General features: G+C 41.4%; 1 protein-coding gene across 8 annotated transcripts in view; it reads right to left on the reverse strand.

The window, feature by feature from the left end:
* CEP120 (centrosomal protein 120) overlaps positions 1-25,000 on the reverse strand; it is an 86,894-nt gene that overhangs the window by 21,063 nt on the left and 40,831 nt on the right. For 6 of the 8 annotated variants that reach the window (XR_006281315.1, XR_006281314.1, XM_043514493.1 and 3 more), the window contains 6 exons: positions 16,728-16,824; positions 16,490-16,639; positions 14,412-14,501; positions 13,906-13,998; positions 8,804-8,965; positions 875-997 (listed from right to left, as the gene is read on the reverse strand). Coding sequence is in view for 6 of the 8 variants with exons in the window: in XM_043514493.1 (XP_043370428.1) it covers positions 875-997; positions 8,804-8,965; positions 13,906-13,998; positions 14,412-14,501; positions 16,490-16,639; positions 16,728-16,824 (715 nt within the window). In the remaining 2 variants the exon portion in view is untranslated. The remainder of the gene's footprint in view (positions 1-874; positions 998-8,803; positions 8,966-13,905; positions 13,999-14,411; positions 14,502-16,489; positions 16,640-16,727; positions 16,825-25,000) is intronic. The other 2 variants (XM_043514494.1, XM_043514495.1) reach the window with 2 other exon arrangements.

The following is a 25,000-nucleotide window of genomic DNA, read 5'->3' on the forward strand; positions in this document are numbered from 1 at the left end:
TGTCCGGTTTGGCCAATGTACATGCCACTCTGCCATGAGTTGATAACAGAATATCTGGGGCTGGATGGTTCAGTGGATTAGCAAGGATATGGTCACTGCTTCTTAGAAACCAGCTCAAGTCAGTAGTAAAATAAAGTAGTCATTACATGACCGCTGTTCAGTGACCCATTTAAAATAAGTTGATGGCTTCAGTTAAAATCTCTGTAAACAAGCGTCCAGATGGGAAATGAACACTCTCACTGGTAGTCAAGCAAGAATGCAAAGAAACAAACAAACAAAGACTAAACTACCCTCTCAATACTAGTTCTAGTGCCATTCTATCTAGTGTTGAAAAGGCGTCACTAAAGGAGTTGAATGGCGTAGTTTTCATTGCTAATGCAAATGTGGTTTCTGTTCTGTAAACAAACAAAGGGACTTCTGGAGCACTATTTAAAAAGTAATAGTGGAATGTCCATCTTAAACTTACCTTAACAAAAGCTAGGAAATTCAAAACCCTCAATTCTTTTTCTCCCCAGGTTTTGCTCTTCAGAGTCCCCCAATTCTAACTACAGTGGTAGCCATTAAAACATAAGCATTTTCCAAGTGGTATGTAAGTTTCTAGTTTCCCCTGTACTTAGAACTGGATATAAATGTGTTAACTGTTGTCAAATGTTGACTTCTAATAGTCAAAAACTGTCAAAAAAAAGTTATATAAAACTATTCCACAAGATCAGTTTCACCTACAAATAGGTTCTAAATATTTAGTGGCTGAAGAAATTGTTGGAAGACACAAAAAAATGGAGATTAACCCACTTCATCTTGGAAGCAGATTATTCTTTCATCTTCATCAATAATGAGAACATAGTTATGGAAGATCAGTAAAGTCCAAAGGTACCTTTTCTAAAGTGAGAAGATTTATTTCTGATTGTAACCGGATTTCTGGTTTGCTGCATTGCTGTTCCTTGTACTGCTGGAACTCCTTTTCCAAAATCTTATACTTGTTTTCTGCTTCATAAAACTACATTAAAAACACCCAGATATAAAATCAATTAGAATACATTAATTTAATAATAAGACACATTCACAGGGGATGGAATGAGTGTCAGAACTTAAATTAGTCTCTGGACCTAACACTTTATTTCAGTCAAGTAACTGATATAAAACAGACACTGAAAACTTCACATTCAAAAATAATGAATTCTTGATTACGGGATATACAGAGAGCATAAGAGAAATAATGTTTAAGGAAAGTTTTGGCTACACAGGAAAGAAAGTTCTGTTTCCCTCTGATATGAAGACTAACATATAATATATCTGTTCACCAAATTTTTCAAGTGAGACTTTGTAATTCTATGGAATTACAACCAACAGTGCAGTTTTATCAAGTTTGTACTCATGGCGGCTTTTTTTTTTTTTTTTAAGTCAACTATATTTGTATCTTCTATATGAAGTTTTTACTATTGACTCAACTTCATCAGTATAGCTTGTCCAGGAATGTCTGGAAGAGGAAATAAATAATATTTTGGTTAGCCAAATAATGATTTAAAAGGCTGAAGCAGCAAGATTTCAGTGACAAATGACTGAAATGTTAGGCATCTTTGCCCTCACAGTATACTTGCAGAGTTGCAGAAAGACAGGATTTTTGCTTTCTAGATAAAAATGGATAATTTCAAAGATGCTGTTTTAACCAACGTATGACCATATCACGCTATCAAAAGAACTATGCAAGTCATATCTTTAAGTAACTAGCACTTTCAATATACCTGGAGTGGCAATGTTAAAAAAAAATGCCTGGCAAGAGAGTTTCAATTACCTACTGGGAATAGGAGTACATAAAGTAATGATATAAGTTGGTTTGTTAGTTAACTAAAAAAATTATTCAATTAGATTACTTCGATAACACAGTTTACTTCATTAATGGAAATGAAGCATTTCTAACTGTCGGATTTTGATTCACTTTTAACATTTAAATATAACTCTCTCCATGGGTTCTCTTTTTAGCTTAGCAGTTTAGGACCAAATATTGGAGAAATTATTCATTTTGGTTACAAGCATGACATTGTTGCATTAATACATCTATTTATTTGGGCCCACTTGCTCAACACGTTTTGGTATCCAACATTTAAAATTTTGTCTATTATTTTGTATAGAAATATCATCAGAAGACAGTAGTGCTTCAAAAAAAAAAACTACAAGGAGACAGTTAGCTTCCAGTCATTTTCATTTACATCATTTGACAATAATTCATCATACTTGTACTGTAAAAGTTCTTAATGTTCTTTATAGCAAAGCCCATTTCATGCTATCGAAGTTCATCTATAGATTTTCCCCTCCAGAAATAGGTGTATCCTCTTTTTCCCTCCCTCACCTGTCCTTCATTAGCTCTTCTAGTTTCAGAGAAGCAGCTAATGAACTGAGTCGATGTTAAACAGACTCAATTCACGAGCAATAATGACTGTACGTCGCTCTGGTCAGTTGCTGTTTGTGTTGTCCATCAGGGTACGTATGTTCCAAGTTCCAAAGTTGAAGAGTTTCTTACATTTTCGACCACTGAGGTGGTGATCCTGCTGGATGTGGCTATCCCGCCAGGAAAAAACAGAGGCAAGATTATTTTTAGGGTACCTTTTTTAACCCCTTCCCCATATGGGGTGAGCAGAGTGGATCCTAAAAAGGACTGCTCAGTTGTGGGTGCAGCTGCTGAGATGCTTGACCCACCTCAATCCTCAAGCAAGACGACTGTATTACACACCTACCACCTGTGTGTCGATCTGTAACTAGGAACTTCCGGATTTCACTGTCCTGTTCCTGTTGCCACTCGCCGATCACCACCGGACTTTTGACTTGTGTAATGTTTTTCCCAAAAACCAGAAGATGCCTGTGTGGGACTTCTTTTAAAGGGGGGAGACTGGTGCACAACAGTCACCACACTATCCTTGACGGATACAGGACTTGAAACCAATGGCATGGGCACCATGATTATTGGAGATCCTCTATTTGCTGCAGCCGACATCCACATTCATAGCCGTTCACAGCCGTTTATGAATCATAATTATAAAATACCAGGGTTGGAAGGGACCTCAGGAGGTCATCTAGTCCAACCCACTGCTCAAAGCAGGACCAATCCCCAATTTTTGCCCCCGATCCCTAAATGGCCCCCTCAAGGATTGAACTCACAACCCTGGCTTTAGGAGGCCAATGCTCAAACCACTAAGCTATCCCTCCTCCCGCCCCGTTGTAACATTACAGAACAGTTTCACCTCCATTGTGCAGTTATCCTCTGTCTGTTCTACTATTAGTCTCTGAGGTACCAGTTGGCATCAATGAACGGTTTATGACACTCAGATTGAGACACACCAACAATGGATGCAGATGAAAATGTAAAGGAAGATTTTTATTCTCAGTTGGCAACCATTTTATCGGAGACCCCTACAGAAGACAAGATCATCCTTCTGGGGGATTTCAATGAATGAGTGGGATGAGACTCAGATCTGTGGAAGGGAATAATCGGGAAAGAAGGAGTTGGCCAAAGCAATTCAAATGGAATTCTGCTCCTGACCAAGTGTGCCGAACATGAAATTATTACGAATACTCTCTTCGGACAAAAGGAAAAATTCAAAACATCTTGGAGGCACTCACAGTCAAAGCACTGGCATCTCCTCGACTACGTTATAGTTCGTGCCCAAGATCGTAGTGACATACTTCTCACAAGAGCAATGACAAGTGCTGATGATTGTTGGACTGATCATCGCCTTATTCGATCCAGAATGAAAATTAAGATCGCTCCCAAATGGAGGCTACAAAAGAAGCAGGTCAGGCACAAGTTGAAGATTCAAGATTTGAAGGACCCTATTAAGCGTGACCGCTTCCAAGCAGTCTTAGAAGAAAAGCTCCCATCAGAGTTTCCAGAAGAAATTGAGGAACACTGGAGCCAGTTGAAAGCAGTAATCTATACCTGTGAGGAAACCACAGGCTACCAAACCAGAAATCATCAGAACTGGTTGATGAGAATGATGCTGAAATTGAGCAACAGAATGGCATTTCATGCTTCTCAGAATGATATAAATTATAATATAAAGATAGAAGCCCATGCCAACGCGAGGGCAGAAGTCCAACTTAAAACCAGAGAACTCAAGAACAAATGGGATAGCTCAGTGGTTTGAGCATTGGCCTGCTAAACCCACGATTGCGAGTTCAATCCTGGAGGGGGCCATTTAGGGATCTGGGGTAAAAATTGGTGATTAGTCCTGCTTTGAGCAGGGGGTTGGACTAGATGACCTCCTGAAGTCCCTTCCAACCCTGATATTCTATGATTCTATGAAATGGTGGACTGAGAAAGCGCAAGAACTCCAACATCTCTCACATATCCACAATACATACGGTTCCTTTAGTGCCACCAAGACTGTTTATGGGCCTATTTGTCACGGTATGAATCCTCTTTGCTCTAAGGATGGAACCACACTTCTGAAGGACAACAAAGCCATCAATTCTTGCTGGAAAGAACATTTTGAAGATCACCTTAACCATAATTCTGTGGTTGCAGATGAAATCCTTGAGCAAATCCCTCAACGATCATTTAGGGATGAGCTCTAAGACCCTCCTAATTTGTATGAGGTACACAGTGCCACCAAGCAGATGAACAACAAGGCAGCAGGTCTAGATGGGATCCCCGCTGAAATCTTTAAAGACTGTGGACCAGAGCTAATTCAGCAGCTTTACCTGCTTATCCTTAAAATCTGAAGATACCCAGTGAAATGAGGGATGCCCTGATAGTTACCCTCTTCAAGAAAGGGGATAAAGCAGATTGTGGAAATTATCGTGGTATCTCCCTCCTAGCCATTGCAGGCAAAGTTCTGGAACGGATCCTTGCAACTCACCTTCTGCTCCTGTCAGAAGAAATTTTACCGGAGTCACAGAGTAGTTTCTGACCATTTCGTGAAACTATAGATATGATCTTCACAGCACGGCAGCTGCAAGAAAAGTGTCGAGAGCAAAACCAACCACTGTACATAGCTTTTATTGATTTAACTAAAACTTTTGATTCAGTGAATTGCCATGCACTCTGGACTGTACTCTCCAAGATTGGATGTCTTGATGAAGCAATTTTAGGACATTGATGTATTTATGACAACATGAAAATGACCTGAGCAGTACTGGTTCCCAGAGTGAACCTTTCAAAGTACAAAGAGGGCTGTATCATCGTTCCAACCACGTTTGCAGTTTTGATCGCCCTCATTCTTTACCTAGTTGCTGGGAAGTTTACAGCTGGCATTGAAATAATTTACAGAATGGATGGAAAGCTGTTCAGGCTTAGCAGGCTGAAAGCCAAGAGTAAGATCTCCACATCATCTATTGGTGAACTTCAGTATGCTGATGACTACACAATCTTTGCCCACTCTGAAAAAGATCTTCAAACTATCTTGAATGTGTTTTGCCGATGCTTACGCATGTCTTGATCTCACTTTTAATATCAAGAAGACTAACGTGCTCTATTAGCCCTCTCCAAATGAGGTACTAGATGCCCCATCTATCAAATCAATAGAGCGGCACTGGAGAATATCATTTCCTTTACCTTGGAAGTCATCTTTCATCCAAGGCAGATATTGATGCAGAAATTCAACATCGCCTGAGCTGTGCCAGTGTAGCTTTTTCTCGTTTAGAGTACAGGGTTTCTGAAAATCACGGTTTTGAGTCCGAAAACATCTGCCCCCACTGCAATAGAACTTATGGTTCAAGGATTGGCCTTATTAGCCACCTGAAGACTCATAACTCCCATGGAAGATCATCATACTCAGTAACCAGTGATCGCCCATCATCATACAAGTAAGAAAGCTAACATACCATCTCTCTCTTTAGTCCTACTAATTCCTTTGTAAATATGGCGTGTTACAAAACAATATACTTAGGTGTCAAACAAAACAGGATTCCGTTATTCAGTAGGTCTCAAATAGAACAGTTCAAAGATGACAACCCAAATATCCATTCTTGAAAATGATTGGGCTCACCTTCATCCACAAAACACTGCATGACAGTCATTTAAAATGGTATTTAGAAAGAATTCTTGAAGCATGAAAATCAAGAATTCGAACAACAACTATCTTAAATAGGTAAATGGATGAAGACACAAAGATAGGCCTTTTAATAGGTCAGAAAAATGAAGCAGCCCACCCTAATGGATATGAAGATCCTGCATGGGGTTATAGCTGTCCAGATTCCATTAGCTAGCATTAAACAATAAAGACGCTATGGGCCAGACCTCTCTCATCTCCCTCTCATCTCCTATTCGCTGCAACATTAGGCAAAGAAAAGGCAAAAGCTTTCTTAGTTTTTCATGCTTTAGGTTACATTTATTAGAAGAGCCATAAAAATATCTGGGACGCACGGAAGGTCTACCCTGAATGTAGGGAAGCATTTCTTGGTGTGTCATTCTTTAATTACTAAACTCACTGATACTTATCTGAAGGAAACTGAGTAGCATGAATTATTCCTTTATAACAACATCAGGCCACTGGCAGTGTCATTGGGGCAAGATAACACTTGGTCTTCAAGCAATCAATGTATCCAGGCAAATTTGCACCAGCACAACTTGAAAGCAATGCACTAGGTTGAGCAAATTTGGGGACACACTGCTGTAACAAAACCAGAATTTCAAGATCCAGCAAGTCGGGTGGAAGAGGAATCTAGTTGGTGTAAACCTGGGTGAGTGCCAGCAGGATGCAATAAGCTTGTCCACTGTGAATTTCATGGGGACTGATAGGTATGATTTATGTGGTATAAGGACGATGGCAGGTAGTCAGCACTATGCTACTCTGCTGAGGAAAAAATACATGGGACATTCAGAGTGGCAACTAATATTTTACTAATTATTGTGTCTTCTGGTTCATCACTGTGGCAGGGCAGGGGTAAAACCCCTTGAATGCCCTGCTAAAATGCTGGCTAAGCCCTGCTTTCTGGCAGAGGGGCCAGGTGCAACTCAAAGCAGTCAGCAGGGAGCCCAGCTGCAGGCCTTGATGGGGGCTGGCTCACTGCAATAGGCTGAGCTAAGCAGCAACTGAAGACTGGGAGGGCTATAAAAGTCCTGAACAAAACTCATTTGGGAGGCTAGCCTGGGAGGGGACAGGAGGCTACAGCTCTGCCTCCTGCCTTCCTCACCACAGGAAGGGAGCCTCACAGGCCAGGAGATCCTGGAACGGATTAGAAAGGGGATAACTGTGGGGGGATAATGGGGACTACACTGTGGCACTGCAAATAAAAGCACAAACAGTGAAACATCTGAAAAAGGTGTTATTTTGCCAGCCTAAGCACAGGGGAGAGAAGGAGGAAACCTGTGAAGACCCTGTGACACTCATATTTACTATTATTAATGAATTTTAGGGCTATATTTAATGATCATCAGATCTTGGCTTTGTATACTAACGGCCAGATTCAGATGTGGTATCAGTGGAGTTGAACCTGCTCATATCATGTCTGAATACGGCCCTCAGCGTCCCAAGCTATGGTTTGATTTGGCCTCTGATTGTGAACTAATATATTAACTTAGGATATGAACAGAGGTGTGGCATGACCAGGTCACATAACTGTACAAAAGTATTTCATGCTCTGAATATTGCAAAAATAGTTTAAATAGTCTACATAAAAATATTTAATATGACTTATGGGAAAACTGAAATGTATGCTCGTGAGATATATCCACAATTTAAAATGCTGGCTGAATGCAACAGATTGAGTTTTGAATGTGGACTCAATTTTTAAATGATCAAATACGAATACAACAGATGTCATGCCTGTAATCAAAAGTCAATGATTTTTGACAGCTGGGCTATTTCTAGGTTGTCAACATCTCTTCACCACCACAATGGAAAATTTACATTAAAGCTTAATACATTGGATACTACTTTTCACATTAATTTCATATGAAAAAAAATCTTAAAACGGAGATAATGCTAAATGAAAATTAAAGACATACTGAAAAGGACAAAATTGTAAAAAATCCAGCTGTTTCTAATACAAAGGATTCCTCTAGTAAGATACAGAGAGATCTCTTCATTAGTCAGTGCTACTGTGGGATTACCAATGCATAACTCTAATGTTAAGAAATTAAAAACACTAAAGAAAAAAAACACAATATTCAAATGAGCTAAACACACTGAAAAATATTTAAGCAATATTCTGTAGTGTATTTCCAGTGACAATAATTAAGAGAGAGCTGTAAAATGGCTAAACATGAACTGTAAGGAATAATGCTACTAAAATTAAAAAGAAAACGTGCTTTATTTTTCTGTTACCAACATCCTTTGGAACAGTCAACAAAAAGGTTTGCTACCCTATTCACATGATAGAAAGATAATTATGCTGAGTGAAAAGAATAATGTATTCTCAAAATTATTTTTTCCATTTTCAAATATTTAACACTGAAGTAGCATTGCTTTACAATTGGGCTGTAAAATGAAGTGAACAGTCAAAAAAGTTAGAGATGTTATTAATAAATTCTAATTGCTTCAGCAAAATTTTGGAAATATACACTACACTTCAGCAGCATCACTCCCAAATACAATACACCTTCATAATTTCAATTTGGTTTTCAGCCTCAAAAAGCAATAATGCTATAACACCTAAATGATAAAACAAAAGGCCCTGCTCCTGCAATAAGCTTCTTATAGGTGGACCTCTATGCTTGCGTCAAGCTCATTGAATGATTGGGACCAAAGCGTTGACTTCCAAGTTGCCAGAATGTGCTTGTGTCTAAATATACAACTTTTAAAATTATTTGTATATTTATTTCCACTCAACACAGCAGGAAGGAAGGTAATTTCATTTCTTTACTTACATGCTGTTGCAGGCGGACCTTGTCCTCTTCCAGCTGTTTGATCTTTGACCTCTCCAGTTCAACTTGATGTGCACATTCTTCTTTGACTCGCCGCACAGAATCCTGCAGTTCTTGAAAGTTTCGTTCATGCTGTGCTTGCAACTCCCTCTTTACTCTTTGGAGCTTAAAATTAAAACATTTTTGAATGCAGTAATAGACAGGTTTATGATCTTTAGTTGGAAGTCATCATTACAACCGTTAGTACTAGTTTTAATAAATTCTCATTACATTTGGATCCACTCTTTATGGCTACTATCTATGAAGTATTACTTTCACTTACTTGATTTCTATATTTCCAATATGGACTATAGTCATCCACCACTCGAAATAATGACCTTCACATTACTACACACTGGCCACAGATCTAACACTTCTCTAATTCACCTGCCTGTTATGGGCCAGAGATATCAACATCTTTACTGTCCAAGCACAGTCCACAGATAATGCACTTCCTCTATCCATCATAAGCTGAAGAACTGAGTTTATCCCATCTAGCCTATTATGGTGGAGCAATAACAGTAGGATGAAATTTAGATGGAATAAAGACGTTTAGTTCAACAGGTCTCAATCTTCACATCCAGAACTGAACATAGAATACAATCTTTCTTGAATGCTTGAATTTTCCAAAAAGGTATGAAGAGCAGCATCATAGAAGATCGGGGTGGAAGCGACCTCAGGACATCATCTAGTCCAACCCCCTGCTCAAAGCAGGACCAATCCCCAATTTTTGCCCTAGATCCCTAAATGGCCCCCTCAAGAATTGAACTCCCAACCCTGGGTTTAGCAGGCCAATGCTCAAATCACTTCACTATCCCTCCCCTCAAGGTGCTACAGGCCGAATACATTTCTTTCTGAAATTATGTACGTAGAATATCAGGGTTGGAAGGGACCTCAGGAGGTCATCTAGTCCAACCCCCTGCTCAAAGTAGGACCAATCCCCAATTTTTGCCCCAGATCCCTAAATGGCCCCCTCCAGGATTGAACTCACAACCCTGGATTTAGCAGGCCAATGCTCAAACCATTGAGCTATCCCTCCCCCCCCCAAAATAACTGGAGTATTTTCTATGGCTGGGTAAAAGAAGATGGCTATCACTGTGTTGCCTCCTGAAAACTCTCTGCCCATAAATTGCCTCATATCACTTTCACACATGTGCACGCTGAGTGGTTTGCCCAAGGTCACACAGCAAGCCAAAGCCAGGAAGAGAACCCCTCAAGTCTTTAGTCATGCTAAAGACTTTTTTTAAAAAAACCATGTTGCATAGATACTGTTGAACACAACAGCTTCATATGTTTCAGAGTAGCAGCCATGTTAGTCTGTATCCGCAAAAAGAACAGGAGTACTTGTGGCACCTTAGAGATTAACACATTTATTAGAGCATAAGCTTTCGTGGGCTACAGCCCACTTCATTGGATGCATAGAATAGAACATATAGTAAGAAGATTGTGTGTGTGTACACACACACACACACACGGTAGAAGTTGCCATACAAACTGTGAGAGGCTAATTAATTAAGATGAGCTATTATCAACAGGAGAAAAAAAAAACTTTTGTAGCGATAATCAAGATGGCCCGTTTAGACTGTTGACAAAAAGGTGTGAGGATACTTAACATAGGGAAATAGATTCAATATGTGTAATGACCCAGCCACTCCCAGTCTCTATTCAAACCCAGGTTAACTGTATCTAGTTTGCATATTAATTCAAGCTCAGCAGTTTCTCGTTGGAGTCTGTTTTTGAAGCTTTTCTGTTGCAAAATTGCCACCCTTAAATCTTGTACTAAGTGACCAGAGAGGTTGAAATGTTCTCCTACCGGTTTTTGAATGTTATGATTCCTGATGTCAGATGTGTGTCCATTTATTCTTTTGCGTAGAGACTGTCCGGTTTGGCCAATGTACATGGCAGAGGGGCACTGCTGGTACATGATGACATATACAACATTGATAGAAGTGCAGGTGAACGAGTCCCTGATGGCTAATGCGATTAGGTCCTATGATGGTATCACTTGAATAAATATGTGAACAGAGTTGGCAACCGGCTTTGTTGCAAGGATAGGTTCCTGGGTTAGTGTTTTTGTTGAGTGGTTGCTGGAGAGTATTTGCTTCAGGTTAGGGGGCTGTCTGTAAGCAAGGATTGGTCTGTCTCCCAAGATCTGTGAGAGTGAGGGATCATTTTTCAGGATAGGTTGTAAATCTGATGATGTGCTGGTTTTAGTTGGGGGCTGAAAGGGACAGCTAGTGGCATTCTGTTATTTTCTTTGTTGGGCCTGTCCTGTAGTAGGTGACTTCTGGCTCTGTCAATCTGTTTCTTCACTTCAGCAGGCGGGTATTGTAGTTTTAAGAATGCTTGACAGGGATCTTGTAGGTGTTTGTCTCTGTCTGAGGGATTGGATCAAATGCAGTTGTTCTTAGAGCTTGGCTGTAGACAATGGACCGTGTGGTATGTCCTGGATGGAAGCTGGAGGCATATAGGTAAGTATAGCGGTCAGAAGGTTTCCGGTATAGGGTGGTGTTTATGTGACCATCGCTTATTAGCACAGTAGTGTCCAGGAAGTGGATCTCTTGTGTGGACTGGTCCAGGCTGAGGTTGATGGTGGGATGGAAATTGTTGAAATCATGGTGGAATTCCACAAGGGCTTCTTTTCCATGGGTCCAGATGATGAAAATGTCATCAATGAAGCACAAGTAGAGTAGGGGTGTTAGGGGACGAGAGTTAAAGGAAGTGTTGTTCTAAGTCAGCCATAAAAAAGTTGGCATACTGTGGGGCCATGCAGGTACCCATAGCAGTGCCACTGATTTGAAGGTATAAATTGTCCCCAAATGTGAAACAGTTGTGGGTGAGGACAAAGTCACAAAGGTCAGCCACCACGACATTTGCCATGACATTATCGGGGATACTGTTCCTGATAGCTTGTAGTCCATCTTTGTGTGAAATGTTGGCGTAGATGGCTTCTACAGCCATAGTGGCCAGGATGGTGTTTTCTGGAAGATTACCAATGGTTTGTAGTTTCCTCAGGAAGTCAGTGGTGTCTCGAAGATAGCTGGGAGTGCTGGGAGTGTAGGGCCTGAGGAGAGAGTCCACATAGCCAGACAATCCTGCTGTTAGGGTGCCAATGCCCGAGATGATGGGGCGTGCAGGATTTCCAGGTTTATGGATCTTGGGTAGCAAACAGAATACCCCTGGTCAGGGTTCTAGGCACGTGTCTGCACAGATTTGTTCCTGTGCTTTTTCAGGGAGTTTCTTGAGAAGATGATGTAATTTCTTTTGGTAATCCTCAGTGGGATCAGAGGATAATGGCCTAAGCTAAAAATATTTGTAATTCAAAATTAATAAAAATACCTTCCTCAAGACTGAAATGACAATGGCCACACTGTAGCCACTGGGTATTTGAATGAAAGCAGAAAGAAATTTGTCAGATATATGATTATTTACACAGCAAGTTACATCTTGGATATGCAGGGAATCTCAATGTAGGGCACGGCATGGACAGAGCCAGGACTGCTCCTGCTTGGAGTACTCTTATCTCTGTTCACAAACCTCAAAAGAAGTTGATGAAATGGAATGATATTCATATTGGGGGTGATAAATCCCCATATCCACCTCCACTGCTAAGAAAATGTCCAGAAGGGTGTAATAGGGAAGCCTTCCCCACCCCATATCCACAATTAGCTTTCTCCTCCCCTGATGTGGAAGATCCACCTGAACCCAGCAACATTGTTAGGTGCTGCTTCTCCTCTTTCTCCCTTGTTCTTGGGGCTGCCACCCTAGAAAATATACAGCACACACATTTTAACTGGTTGCCAGAATTTGGACAATTCAGCCCATCCAGCCCCTGCTTAGCACTCTTGTATGCTGGAGTGGGAACAGAGAGGAGGCAGGGGAATCTCTTTCTGAAGCTGTTAGAGAGGAACCCTACTCCCCTATTCTAAGCAACTTCTCCACCCAGCAACCTTCTGCTCACTTGCCAGCAGGCAAACACATCTGGTGGCCCTGATGAGGCTGCTCAGACAACAAAAGGAGCTCTGAGGCAGAAGCAGGAGTCTCTGTAAAAGGGGCAAGAATTAGAGCTGGGGGAAGGCAGAATGCCTTTGCATGCAGATTGATGCCCTCGTCCCCAACTCCGAACCACTTGTACTAAGATGGGATGGTAACACTTTGGGGTGGTGCCACTACTGGGTGATGATGATGATGCATACAAAAATGCAGTCCTTATAAGAGGAAGCTGACAAGGGGAGCTATTTGTGGATGTGAGGTCTTGGAGAACTCCTCCCTACTTTAGACCACTACTAGAGCCAGTGCACAATAGACACTTAATACCTGCCTGTTTCTGCCTTTTATCAAGTCTACCCCACCTCCATATTCAACACACACCCTCCTTTCCAACTGTTGGGTCCTTAAATAAACAAACAAAAAAAGGCCACCCAGGAAAACAGCAAACAGAGACTTTGTTAAAGTCAGTTTAGGCACATCTGGGGCATAACCCGCCCACTCACAAAACCTAAAAAGCAAGAAAATTGCAAATCAATAGAGAAACTTTTTCCTGTATCTTTTCACCCATGAATCAAATTACAGTCAATGAGAGTGTGGCCCCCCACAGAAAAGTGATACCCATTTCTAACAGATGCAGGTACGTAATACACTCACCAAATTCATTTGACTTGCAGTGTAATGCAAAACATTAACTATGACCTCAATCTTTCCCCAAGAATATTTCCAATGTCATCTACAATATATCTAGCCAGATATATTCTCTGCACACATACTACTGTTGCGGATGTCACACAATTCAGATTTCCCATCACCGCAAATGAACAGGTGAATTAGGTGAAAGTAGAGTGTTGCCAAACAGATACCAGAAATAAAACCGCACTCTTATCTCTGTCCACAAACTTCAAAAGAAGCTGATGAGATGTAATGATATTCATGTTGGGGGTGATAAGTCCCCATATCCACCCACACTGCTAAGAGAGTCCAGAATGGGGGCAGTAGGAAAGCTCAAGAAAAAGTACATATACATGCAGGATTTAAACAAACATTCTTTTTGACATATTGATAAGTATTTTTACCTCTGATTCTGCACTGACAAGCTGTCGTTCACGCTTCTCTAAATCTGTCAAGGTTTTCTGAAGTTGTTCTTCCAAATTTGTATATTCCGCTACCTAAAAACAAGCACTGATTTCTTGATTTTTTTCTTGTAATAAAATCCCAATTTTATATAAAGCCCAGAGCTCCAGATATCTATACTCCAATATTTATATAACAAACAGTAATGAAACTTAAAACATGCATGTATTAGGATCAGAAATTAGAGATGAACTTTTATACTATATGCAAGGCATATATGCAAGTCAAATCTCCAAATATTAAGGCTAGCTAATACTGAAATTACATGGCATGGCAGAGATCCTTTTTCGTTTTCTAATACACTACCTCAGTACCGTGATTGGTAGCACAGTGGCCTTTATTCTAGATGTAGCTTGAAAGAAGGATTTTGTCTGCCGCACATCCCCTGCTATGGTCTTGTCTGAAGTTATCATATTGCAAAAGAATTTGTATGGGTCACTCTCCTTACCTTTTTCTTTACTAATGCTTCTCTTTCTTTATCCCTTTTTTTCCATTCCTCTGCAAGTGCCTGCATGTGAGCCAACTCCTTCTTTTTCAGCTAACAAAAACAAAAAAAACAACAAAAATACACTTCACCTTTGAAAGTCAATAACAAAGGCAACAGAAAAAATTAAAATGCACAGCTAGCCAGCTGTGAAGTAATTATTTAGGAGAGTCTTCCTGAAGAATGAGAACAAAATTCTGTTCTCAGATCCACACAGCAGATTTTAGTTAAAATATTCTGGTTTTACACAAGCAGAACTCCTAGGGAGATCTGACCTGTAGAGAGAGCAGGATACTGAACATGCAGGGCTTTTAGTAAAAGGATGCTTTAATAGTGTAACACATATAGTGAAATTGAAATATCTTTGTACTTTAATAGCATTTAGCAGTACAACATGTGTGATATGCAATAATTATCTTTTTATATATTTAGTATGATAAAAAAATTGCTACTTATATGCAGGGTCCCTTATCTTTTTTTTTTTTTAAATTCTATTAAAAGCAACATGTGATCATTTGTAAGAACGATTACCACTATTCTTGAAACAATGCCTATGATATAAATATAATAACTTCATGAACTGAAGGACAGCAATGGACAAGAAATCCTAAGCAGAAGATTTTAACAGAGAATAAAAAATACGCAGGTTGAATAGCGGGAGAAAGTTAGACGATAATACCTAACAATGGTCATCTTTTCAACTTGAGGGCTTACAGTATTTCAAAAAGTTTAAAAACTCAAGAATCTATACATTTTAGTACATCTTTTAGAAATATTCTCAGGGATATATTTGAGGTCAGTGATTCCCAAACTTTTTCCTCCCATGACCTCCTCGGGGATCACCTCTATTAACATGGCCCCCAGGAATCTACAAGGTAGGCAGTTTGAAAATTAGAAGCACAAAAAACCATGTTTAGACCACCAAAGTGATAGGAGGAAGAGCAACTGAGACTCAGCAGTCGGAGGGGGTGCTGGGTGCACAGTGCCCTTCCCGCCTCCACAGCTAGCACCCATTTCACCTACCTCCTCAGTGGCTGGCACCAGTGTCCCCTGCCCAGCTGCCTGTGCCCTGTCCTTCCTGCCCCCCAGTGGCTGGTCACATGCTCTGAATCCTGCCCTTCCCTGGGCCAGGTGTCTCCACCAGGTGCTACCTACCCAACCCAGGTAGAGAGCCCAATCTTATGCACCGTATCAGCCACTCCCTCCACCCATGTTGAGAAATGGTCTGAAGTAAATATGATGAAATTCAGTAAGGACAAATGCAAAGTACTCCACTTAGGAACGAACAATCAGTTGCACACATGCAAAATGGGGAATGACTGCCTAGGAAGAAATGCTGTGGAAAGGGATCTGGGGGTCATAGTGGACCACAAGCTAAAATGAGTCAACAGAGTAACATTGTGGCCAAAACAAACAAACAAACAAACCCGGAATAAATTGCCTATGGAGCTTGTGGAATCTCCATCATTGAATATTTTTAAGAGCAGGTTAGACAAATGCCTGTCATGGTCTAGAGAATACTTAGTCTGCCATGAATGCAGGGGACTGGACCTGATGATCTCTCGAGGTCCCTTCCAGTCCTATGATTCTATGTGCATGGGAGAGGAAACATAGCCAGGGCCCACTCTCGCCTCCATAGATATTGTAGCAGAAGAAAACATTGGAGGGTGGAAACACACATCAGCCCCTCTCCCCAATACCTTCCTTCTCCCTCCCCCAACATCCCACAACCCCCCTGGTACTCTTTGGGGGGGGAGGGGTTGTGACCCATAGTTTGTGAAACACTGTTTTAGCTCATAGGGTCATAAAAACCTACTTCAGTCTATTGCTAGGTGATCAAGAAGTAATCTACTACTGACCAGTAAGAAAAGCTCTGTCATGTGATCCTATATCAACCAACTGACTTGTTTGGGTTTTTTTTTAAACTATGAATAAATTAAAATAAAAAAGTATGTGTTTAATGATTTTTTCCCCATTTTGTTAAATGTCACTAAAGCAGAGATGCAGTCTGAATTTTGTTACAAAAATATAGGTAAAGGAACCTGGTTCTCAAAAATGTCCTCTTGCATTTCCTTCCACATTTCTAACTCAAGTGCTGCTTTGTATTCAAGAGTTTCTCGTGGCTCTGGCTCCATTTCTGGGACATGATGAGGCTGAGGTGGAGGGACCTGCTGCTGCCCAGCACCTAAACACTGATTATGAAAATAATGCAATTTTACTTTTTTCATTAACTTTAATTGAAACTTTAAAGAAAAAGGATTAGGTTAATGTATAATTTACCTGAGAAGAATTCGATACCAGAACTTCATGCATTTTCACAAGCCCATAATCTTCCAGAGTCACATTGCAAGAAAGTTCTGCTATCCTATTGTTTGTCCTAAAAATTACATAAGAATGATTTTTTAATTTTTTTTGGAAGTTGCCAAAAAAAAAATCTTACTGTAGTTCATTTACAGCAAGATGGTGTAGAATAGCAAGGCTAAAAGGTTGAACAAGTTTACAGTGTAGTCTGTTCGAAAACTTCCAAAGCATAGCATGCTGCATGTGAGTGTTAAAACACTATTAATTTACAGAACTTACAGTAATAAGTATACAATCTATCACTGTTTCAAGAACAGTTAAGACTGTTGCTCCTTAGAAAAAAAAATCACAGAAAAAAAGAAAACTTATTACACATAACACTACAAAAAGACTTAAATCTTCAATTGGGACTACAATCTTAAATCTCCAATCTGAAAAATATACTTGATCAAAGTATTCCGCAACTGAATTTACTCCATGAACCCTATATTCAACTGTATGCCTAATTTTTTAAAAATCAATTATAAAAAGTTAACATAACTGGTGTACTACTTAGCACAGGGGCGAGCAAACTTTTTGGCCTGAGGGCCACATCGGGTTACTGAAATTGTATGGAGGGCTGGTTAGGGGAGACTGTGCCTCCCTAAACAGCCAGGCGTGGCCGGCCCCGCCCCCTATCCAACCCCCCTGCTTCTTGCTCCCTGAGAGCCCCTGCCCTATCCAACCCCCCCGTCCCCTGATGGCCCCCTGGGAACCCCGCCCAGCCATCCACCACCTTCCCTGCTTCCTGTCCCCTGATGGCCCCCGGGGACCCCGTCCCTGACTTCCCCTTGCCACCCCCTGCCACTCCATCCAACCCCCCCTCCTTCCTGACTGCCCCCATCAAACCCCCTGTCCTCCGACAACCCCAACCCCATCCACACCCCTGCCCACTATCACTCCAAACTTCCCTACCCTCTATCCAACCCTCCCCCCCGCACTCCCTGAAGCACCGGTGGCTGGGGGCATTACAGCCCTGCCACTCAGAGCACCAGGACAGGCAGCTGTGCTGCCCAGTTGGAGCCAGCCATGCCACTGCGCAGCAAAAGCACCAGATCAGGCGGTGGCTCTGCAGCTGCGCTGCTGCCCAGAGCATTGCGCTGGCAGCGTAGTGAGCTGAGGTTGCGGGGAAGGGGGAACTGCAGGGGAGGGACCAGGGACTAGCCTCCCGGACCAGGAGCTCAGGGGCCAGGCAGGAGGGTTCCGCGGTCCAGATGTAGCCTGCGGGCCGTAGTTTGCCCACCTCTGACTTAGCAACATGCCTGAATACTATTTTTTTAATCAATACACCTGCCCATTCAATTTAACAATCTTTTCCACTTTAAACTCTTGACATTTAACTTAAACCATTTTCTCACTAAACTGTCCTCTTGTTTCATCACAGAGCAGCTACCTCCTCTAAGATAGTGAGAGCTATTCCTTCCAAAGCACCAGTCTCAAATATAAAAGGAGTACCGGTGGCACCTTAGAGACTAACAAATTTATTAGAGCATAAGCTTTCGTGAGCTACAGCTCACTTCATCGGATGCATTTGGTGGAAAAAACAGAGGAGAGATTTATATACACACACACAGAGAACATGAAACAATGGGTTTATCATACACACTGTAAGGAGAGTGATCACTTAAGATAAGCCATCACCAGCAGCAGGGGGGGGAAAGGAGGAAAACCTTTCATGGTGACAAGCAAGGTAGGCTAATTCCAGCAGTTAACAAGAATATCAGAGGACCAGTGGGGGGTGGGGTGGGAGGGAGAAATACCATGGGGAAATAGTTTTACTTTGTGTAATGACTCATCCATTCCCAGTCTCTATTCAAGCCTAAGTTAATTGTATCCAGTTTGCAAATTAATTCCAATTCAGCAGTCTCTCGTTGGAGTCTGTTTTTGAAGCTTTTTTGTTGAAGTATAGCCACTCTTCGGTCTGTGATCGAGTGACCAGAGAGATTGAAGTGTTCTCCAACTGGTTTTTGAATGTTATAATTCTTTACGTCTGATTTGTGTCCATTCATTCTTTTATGTAGAGACTGTCCAGTTTGGCCAATGTACATGGCAGAGGGGCATTGCTGGCACATGATGGCATATATCACATTGGTAGATGCGCAGGTGAACGAGCCTCTGATAGTGTGGCTGATGTGATTAGGCCCTATGATGGTATCCCCTGAATAGATATGTGGACAGAGTTGGCAACGGGCTTTGTTGCAAGGATAGGTTCCTGGGTTAGTGGTTCTGTTGTGTGGTGTGTGGTTGCTGGTGAGTATTTGCTTCAGATTGGGGGGCTGTCTGTAAGCAAGGACTGGTCTGTCTCCCAAGATCTGTGAGAGTGATGGCTCGTCCTTCAGGATAGGTTGTAGATCCTTGATGATGCGTTGGAGATGTTTTAGTTGGGGGCTGAAGGTGATGGCTAGTGGCGTTCTGTTGTTTTCTTTGTGGGGCCTGTCCTGTAGTAGGTGACTTCTGGGTACTCTTCTGGCTCTGTCAATCTGTTTCTTCACTTCAGCAGGGGCCACAACAATGGTTCCCGTAACCCACCAAGCAATATTGTTAATCTATCCAACTATACTCTTAGCCCAGCGGAAGAATCTGTCCTATCTCGGGGCCTCTCCTTTTGCCCCTCCACCCCCACGAACATGATACAGTTCTGTGGTGACCTAGAATCCTATTTTCGACGTCTCAGACTCAAGGAATATTTCCAACACACCTCTGACCAACATATTAACCCACAGAGACCTTCCTGCCAACACTACAAAAAGAAGGATTCTGGGTGGACTCCTCCTGAAGGTCGAAACAGCAGCCTGGATTTCTACATAGACTGCTTCCGCCGACGTGCACGAGCTGAAATTGTGGAAAAGCAGCATCGCTTACCCCATAACCTCAGCCATGCAGAACACAGTGCCATCCACAGCCTCAGAAACAACTCTGACATCATAATCAAAAAGGCTGACAAAGGAGGTGCTGTCGTCATCATGAATAGGTCGGAGTATGAACAAGAGGCTACTAGGCAGCTCTCCAACACCACTTTCTACAAGCCATTACCCTCTGATCCCACTGAGAGTTACCAAAAGAAACTACAGCATTTGCTCAAGAAACTCCCTGAAAAAGCACAAGAACAAATCCGCACAGACACACCCCTGGAGCCCCGACCTGGGGTATTCTATCTGCTACCCAAGATCCATAAACCTGGAAATCCTGGACGCCCCATCATCTCAGGCATTGGCACCCTGACAGCAGGATTGTCTGGCTATGTAGACTCCCTCCTCAGGCCCTTCGTTACCAGCACTCCCAGCTATCTTCGAGACACCACCGATTTCCTGAGGAAACTACAGTCCATTGGTGATCTTCCTAAAAACACCATCCTAGCCACTATGGATGTAGAAGCCCTCTACACCAACATTCCACACAAAGATGGACTACAAGCCGTCAGGAACAGTATCCCCGATACTGTCACGGCTAACCGGGTGGCTGAACTTTGTGACTTTGTCCTGACCCATAACTATTTCACATTTGGTGACAATGTATACCTTCAAATCAGCGGCACTGTGATGGGTACCCGCATGGCCCCACAGTATGCCAACATTTTTATGGCTGACTTAGAACAACGCTTCCTCAGCTCTCGTCCCCTAATGCCCCTACTCTACTTGCGCTACATTGATGACATCTTCATCATCTGGACCCATGGAAAAGAAGCTCTTGAGGAATTCCACCATGATTTCAACAATTTCCATCCCACCATCAACCTCAGCCTGGACCAGTCCACACAAGAGATCCACTTCCTGGACACTACGGTGCTAATAAGCGATGGTCACAAACACCACCCTATATCGGAAACCTACTGACCGCTATTCCTACTTACATGCCTCTAGCTTTCATCCAGATCATACCACTCGATCCATTGTCTACAGCCAAGCGCTACGATATAACCGCATTTGCTCCAACCCCTCAGACAGAGACAAACACCTACAAGATCTCTATCATGCATTCCTACAACTACAATACCCACCTGCTGAAGTGAAGAAACAGATTGACAGAGCCAGAAGAGTACCCAGAAGTCACCTACTACAGGACAGGCCCAACAAAGAAAACAACAGAACGCCACTAGCCATCACCTTCAGCCCCCAACTAAAACCTCTCCAACGCATCATCAAGGATCTACAACCTATCCTGAAGGACGAGCCATCACTCTCACAGATCTTGGGAGACAGACCAGTCCTTGCTTACAGACAGCCCCCCAATCTGAAGCAAATACTCACCAGCAACCACACACCACACAACAGAACCACTAACCCAGGAACCTATCCTTGCAACAAAGCCCGTTGCCAACTCTGTCCACATATCTATTCAGGGGATACCATCATAGGGCCTAATCACATCAGCCACACTATCAGAGGCTCGTTCACCTGTGCATCTACCAATGTGATATATGCCATCATGTGCCAGCAATGCCCCTCTGCCATGTACATTGGCCAAACTGGACAGTCTCTACGTAAAAGAATGAATGGACATAAATCAGACGTAAAGAATTATAACATTCAAAAACCAGTTGGAGAACACTTCAATCTCTCTGGTCACTCGATCACAGACCGAAGAGTGGCTATCCTTCAACAAAAAAGCTTCAAAAACAGACTCCAACGAGAGACTGCTGAATTGGAATTAATTTGCAAACTGGATACAATTAACTTAGGCTTGAATAGAGACTGGGAATGGATGAGTCATTACACAAAGTAAAACTATTTCCCCATGGTATTTCTCCCTCCCACCCCACCCCCCACTGTTCCTCTGATATTCTTGTTAACTGCTGGAATTAGCCTACCTTGCTTGTCACCATGAAAGGTTTTCCTCCTTTCCCCCCCCTGCTGCTGGTGATGGCTTATCTTAAGTGATCACTCTCCTTACAGTGTGTATGATAAACCCATTGTTTCATGTTCTGTGTGTGTGTGTGTGTATATAAATCTCTCCTCTGTTTTTTCCACCAAATGCATCCGATGAAGTGAGCTGTAGCTCACGAAAGCTTATGCTCTAATAAATTTGTTAGTCTCTAAGGTGCCACCGGTACTCCTTTTCTTTTTGCAAATACAGACTAACACGGCTGCTACTCTGAAACCAGTCTCAAATATGTTTTATACAGAATGCATTCACAAGCGAGAAGTCTGCGGGTTCCTAATGCTCACTTTAGAATGGGGAATTATTTCTTCTCACATCCTATAAAGAAATCTAAACCCCATCTAGGGAGTCTCATCACAATGCATATCAGTTTCAGTACAATAACAGTGTCTTCAATAAGAGATTTACTATTCTAGATATAAAAAGAGAGGCACTTTTTACAATTTGTGAGTACACACACAGAATAAATGATGCCCACTAACCAAGAAAAAGTTTTGCCTGCTCCATCTCTCTGGGAGTGGAAGACAGTGGAACCCGTGTGTTTACATTACACGAGAAGAGGATGTTTAGATGAGAAAAGCATGCATATAGACACTATGGAGATAAAGGCAACAATCATTCTAACATTGAGGGCTATTTTAGTACAGTGTGTGTTTGTGGCCAACAATGCTGATTTACCATTTGAATCCTGCAGGGAAAGGTGGCATATAACAGTTATAGAGTCTGCTCAAGGCCTGAATATGTAGTAGTGGTCATGGAGTAACTTGCAAGGGAAGGTTAGAAGAATTTTCCTGACACTGCATCCTCACAGAATCTCTCTGCTCCCCCACCATGTACAAATGGATCATACGTTCTGGTCCAAGTCCTTCTTTATTCAGCATTGTTGAAAAAGAGAGATACTGAAGTCTTTTTAAAAGGTTTTAAAAAGCTATATTCCATAGGCGTAGTTTGGGGAGGGGAGGAGAGGGGGCATGTTGCCCCTCTCCCATCCCACTTCTGGCAAACTGTAAACCTTGGGCAGGTGCAGAATTCCCCCTTGCCCCCCACGTGGCCCCATTGACCAAATGAAGCTGGCCCCCCCAAATATAAAAGTCAAACTACACCTATGTTATATTCTATTTTCCAAGGGAGAAAGTGAACTACATTTGAGAGAGGAGTAAGTAAGCATATATTAAATTAATTTCTCAGAACTGTCTAAAATTCTGATTTTCTGAAAACAAATTCAAAAATATTTATATTTTGCTAGGTTATATTAAATGCAAGTAGTTTATATAAAAAGATGAGATGTTAAGGTAAATTGTCTCTTTGAACATGATCAAATTAACATGTAGTACTATAGTGAATACTTTATGTGAAATGAGAGTATCTAAAATTCACTGCCACAGTAAAAATATATACTAATTACATTTTTGAAAGTGTAATTTATTAGTGATTAAGTTTTGTACAATACTGCCATGTGTTTCATTTTGAACAGAAATTTTCACTCTTGTGGAAAAGTCCATTTGATTCCATAAAGGAAGTAATAATTTAGACCATGATCCTGCAAAGAGCTACACATACGGTTACATTTACAAACTAGGGGTGAAATTCTTGCCTTATTGAAGTTAATGGTAAAATTCCCATTGATTTCACTGGGACTTTATAAAATATGTAAAGGTTGAGACCCCTAAATGTAAGAATTTCTAATAAGTTATTGTACTATTAGAAAGTCCTCTAAAGGACACTGTCCAACAAACTCCTGATGAGTTTCTTATAGATCACAATACTAATTTAGGACACCTAAATTAAACCTCTTGCACTCTGATTCAGGAAAGCACTCATGTATATAGCTAACTTGCATTGAAGTCAATGGGATTTAAGCACATATTTAAAGTTAAGCATAGGCTTAAGTGTTTTCCTGAATGAAAGCCTTAATGAATGGGTTTTACTTTACTACTCCTTCTCTGTAATTACCCAAGATTACAAACAAAGGTTTGTAAGCTTTGATCATACTAACTCTGAAGTTTCATATTGAGGAAGTGACATTCATTTTGGGCAGCCTCAAGCTGGGAAGTTTTAAAAGAATAATATGTTCCAAAATGAAAAGAGGAATCCAAGATGTATTTATCCTAATTTAAAAACAAAAACAAAAAAAGTAGGGAAGGAGAAAAAAGCCAAACAATTACAGCCTATGTTTTGTCAGCTAAGAACAGACCCAGACCTAATAACTTGCATGGAAAGAGGATGCAGCTGTGTTTACAGCTGGATCTGAAAAAAACTACATCCAGCTATAGGCTATATTATTTCCAGGAGGTAAAAGCCACAACATTTTTAAACATAACTTGTGCAAACAAATAATTAATGGGAATTTTCAGCTCCGTCACTCTCTTAATGGTGCCTAAAATTACTGTTGTCCAACTGCCTGTTTCCCAGGCAAAAGAAAAATTTGACTTAATGCAATACTGAGAAATTGTCCATGATTCTCAATATATTTATAGTCTACAGATATTAACAGGGACACTATCCTAAAATATTTTTATTTTTCACAATGTCCTTACATGTTACTAACACCACTTCAGATTATTAAAAAAAGATAAATCTAAATTTATCTTTCACTATTTGCTCCGATTATCTTTGCATTTCTTAAACTTGGAAAATGAAAGTCAGTCAATACAAGTTTCAGTTTCTCATACTCTAGTACTATCATTTGTACAGCACCAGAAGGGAATGTTTATTTATATACAAATTACAAGAAATATTTATATTGGCTTTCCAATCAGTTTTGTGAAATCTTGGGGTATGTCTACACTACGAAATTAGGTTGAATTTATAGAAGTCGATTTTAAGAAAGCAATTTTATACAGTTGATTGTGTGTGTCACACTAAGCGCATTAAGTCAGTGGAATGCGTCCACAGTACTGAGGCTAGCGTCTACTTTCGGAGCGTTGCACTGTGGGTAGCTATCCCACAGTTCCCTCAGTCTCTGCCACCCATTGGAATTCTGGGTTATGCTCCCAATGCCTGATGGGGCAAAAACATTGCCGCGCGTGATTTTGGGTACATGTTGTCAGTCGCCCCTCCCTCTGTGAAAACAGCAGACAACTGTTTCGCGCCTTTTTTTCATACGGGCGCCATACTGCTTTCAGCAGACAGTGCAGTAGGACTGCTAACCGTTGTCATTGAACCACCGCTTCTGCTGCCACTCTACTCTCCTGTTCCTGTCTCAATAGCGAATTTCTCCATGTTGTCTCTCATGGGCTCCTGCTTCAACTCTGCTCTCCTGAATCCACTCCGCAGGTTGTCAGCCACTGCTTCTGCTGCCACTCTGCTGTCCTGCTGGTCTCGCAGGGCTGCTT

Source organism: Dermochelys coriacea, chromosome 5 (genome assembly GCF_009764565.3).
Source record: "Dermochelys coriacea isolate rDerCor1 chromosome 5, rDerCor1.pri.v4, whole genome shotgun sequence".
NCBI classification, from domain to species: Eukaryota; Metazoa; Chordata; order Testudines; family Dermochelyidae; genus Dermochelys; species Dermochelys coriacea.